Source organism: Engraulis encrasicolus, chromosome 6 (genome assembly GCF_034702125.1).
Source record: "Engraulis encrasicolus isolate BLACKSEA-1 chromosome 6, IST_EnEncr_1.0, whole genome shotgun sequence".
Taxonomy (NCBI): Eukaryota; Metazoa; Chordata; class Actinopteri; order Clupeiformes; family Engraulidae; genus Engraulis; species Engraulis encrasicolus.
Window position 1 is genome coordinate 6947752 of NC_085862.1, and position 2500 is coordinate 6950251.

At 40.8% G+C, this 2500-nt stretch overlaps 3 protein-coding genes across 3 annotated transcripts in view; 2 read left to right on the forward strand and 1 right to left on the reverse strand.

The window, feature by feature from the left end:
• Positions 1–615, forward strand: part of LOC134450643 (uncharacterized) — a 2655-nt gene extending 2040 nt beyond the window's left edge. The window contains exon 2 of the mRNA XM_063200534.1: positions 1–615. This exon is cut by the window's left edge and continues 847 nt beyond it. Within this exon, the coding sequence (XP_063056604.1) occupies positions 1–342 (342 nt within the window). The 3' untranslated portion in view covers positions 343–615.
• The window catches only part of tgfbr3 (transforming growth factor, beta receptor III), a 306528-nt gene that overhangs the window by 26434 nt on the left and 277594 nt on the right, over positions 1–2500 (forward strand). The window lies entirely within an intron of this gene.
• On the reverse strand, positions 937–2122 carry LOC134450645 (uncharacterized). Its single transcript, XM_063200536.1, has 3 exons — positions 1983–2122; positions 1579–1711; positions 937–1460 (listed from the first exon to the last, which is right to left on the reverse strand). Exons 1-3 carry the CDS (start codon positions 2060–2062, stop codon positions 996–998), a joined length of 678 nt encoding a protein of 225 aa, XP_063056606.1. The 5' UTR covers positions 2063–2122; the 3' UTR covers positions 937–995.

A 2500-nucleotide genomic window follows, 5' to 3' on the forward strand; every position in this document is an offset into this window, starting at 1 on the left:
AAAGCCATAACAGCTGACAGTGGAGTGCTGGAACAACTTGTTCCAGGGGACATGGTGATGGCTGACAAGGGCTTCACCATCCGCGACATTTTGCCCGAAGGTGTTTCCCTCAACATCCCCACATTCCTTGTCGATGGACAGTTCACATTGCAGGAAGTTCAGTATAATAGACTGATTGCCAGTGCCAGAGTCCATGTGGAACGTTCTATTCAGCGCCTGAAAACATTTCGGATTTTAAAAGAGATCCCACATCAGTACAAGAAACATGGAAACAAGATCTGGAAAGTGTGTGTGTGCTTGATGAACTTACAGACACCCATCCTGAGGGAAGTAGATGTCTGATCTTACCAGTCATCATAAATAATCAGTTATCATAATATTGTATATAAATAAATGTTATAGTATGTCTTAATTTGTGTTTGTCTTTTGCATTATATTCACACAGTAATATTGTTTAATGTAGAATGAATATCTAAGATAAGTACTTGGGCATTCCAGCGGCGCAGGTGTTGGACAAAACAAGATAACTTTAAGGAAATAATTCAGTTAATGTACCATGAAGTATTTTGGAGCATAGAACAGTGTTAAGTACTTGGGCATTCAAGTCCAATCTCACACACATCCACATTCTTTTTTGTTGGTTGGGTGCAGGTTCAAAATGTGAAGTACTTGTAAGGTAATGAAAGAACTGCACACTGATAAGCTCCCATTTACACCATTTTTATTCCGAAACATCACTGGAATAAAAAAATAGTAAGAGTAAATGGGAGAAGAGTAAATAAAAGAGTAAATGGGAGCTCACGGTGTGCGGTTCTTTCATTACCTTGCAAGTACTTGGACATTCCCTTTGTAAGGCTAGATGCAAGATGAGACAACTTCCTAAAGACACATGCTGTGTCCAGTGTAAATTCAATGCTGACTTTCATAACCCCTGATTTCAGAATGTGTAAAAAAAATATGACACATATCAGTAAATAATTTCAATAAGTTAACATTTATTTGTTATTGAAGAGAGCACGGGGCAGAAAATGGTCCTTGTAAAAATTTTCCAGGACCTTAAGATTGCTGACCCAGGCTGGGTCTTTTTTAATCTCTACAATGGCCATGTCCTGAGTTGTCCATACAACTAGATGACAGGTGGTAGCCTCTGTCAGGTGCAGGTTGCCCTGAATCTGATGCCAGTAGTTGTGGGTGTTCTTCAACCTAAATAGCCCGGTGACTTGGTCCACGTACAGGTAAAAGTCCTTTGCCTCTGCTGCCTGAGCGATTGTTTTCTCTCTGGCAGAATATGGGCATTTCACCTCCACAAGGTAATTGCTGGACAGTAGAAGTCCATCTGGGGAGGCCCCAAGCAGCCCACTGTCAGACAGGAACAGTCCCTTCTCCAGGATGGTCTCCCCACTTTGTTCCATGAACTTCTTTTTGGCCTCTTTCTCGTGCACGATTCCCCAATCACATGCCTGGGGACAGAGAATGAAACACAAGTGTAAGAATCAAAAGCAAATAAATAGCAAAGTAGCCTAGTAAATGGTAGCCTAGTAAATGGCTAAAAAATTACACGGTGTGTTCGCTACTCACACGAGCTCCTTGTTTGGGGTTGTATTCTCCCAGCAGTGTCTTGAACAATGAAGGTGGGAAAGACTGTCTTCTGACTGCAGACAAAACCAAACCAAAGTTGCTCGCTGTGATCCTCTTCTTGCGATATGCTGCCCTGTTACAGAGAAAGCCATTTTAGTTGACACATAGATGATTAAGGAAATACGACACAAAACTCATGTCAATCCAAATGGCAACTTTCTGACCCAAGCAGAATAATTGTACAAGTGTCGATTACATTTACATTATTTGTTTGTGTTTAAAGTCAAAAAGTTACCATTTCAAAATGAATTGAGTCTCATGTCTGTGAGCAGCTTTTTCTACAATATCAAATAACTGAATAAACATCCTCCAACATTGGCGCTGTGTTGCCCATGTGTACTTACCATAATGCATTGCTCGTCTGCCCAACTGTGGCCCTCTCGATGGCTTCTTTTTGTTGCTGGCTGACAGCAAGAGACGTCATGATGAAGTCCTCTTTGTCTTGAGCATCGCTGTACTCCTGACTGGCCAGTATCCCATCAAATAGTTTTCTCTGGTAGGGGATGGGTCAAATTCCTGCCCCAACAATTATCAAGGGGAAAAAAAACAGCTTATGCATAGAACAATATGGCACACAAATATATGTTGGTTACACAGCACAGGAAAAAAGTATATCTAAAATAAATGCAAGGAGTGTTTGTGCCCTCTGGTTTGGCCGTCATTCTGAAGTGATGAGGAAATAGTCAGTGTGGATTTGTCATTGTAGAAATGAATTTGTTCAGCTATTCACTACGATTGCAGCTTTGACATGAGAAGTTGTAAATGCTAACTGTGTACAGTAGGCCTCAGTAATCTGGTAGCCTATCGTACAGTATTATTTTGGATTTCCAAGTGTTAGATTATTATTGTCATTGTCAGGTAT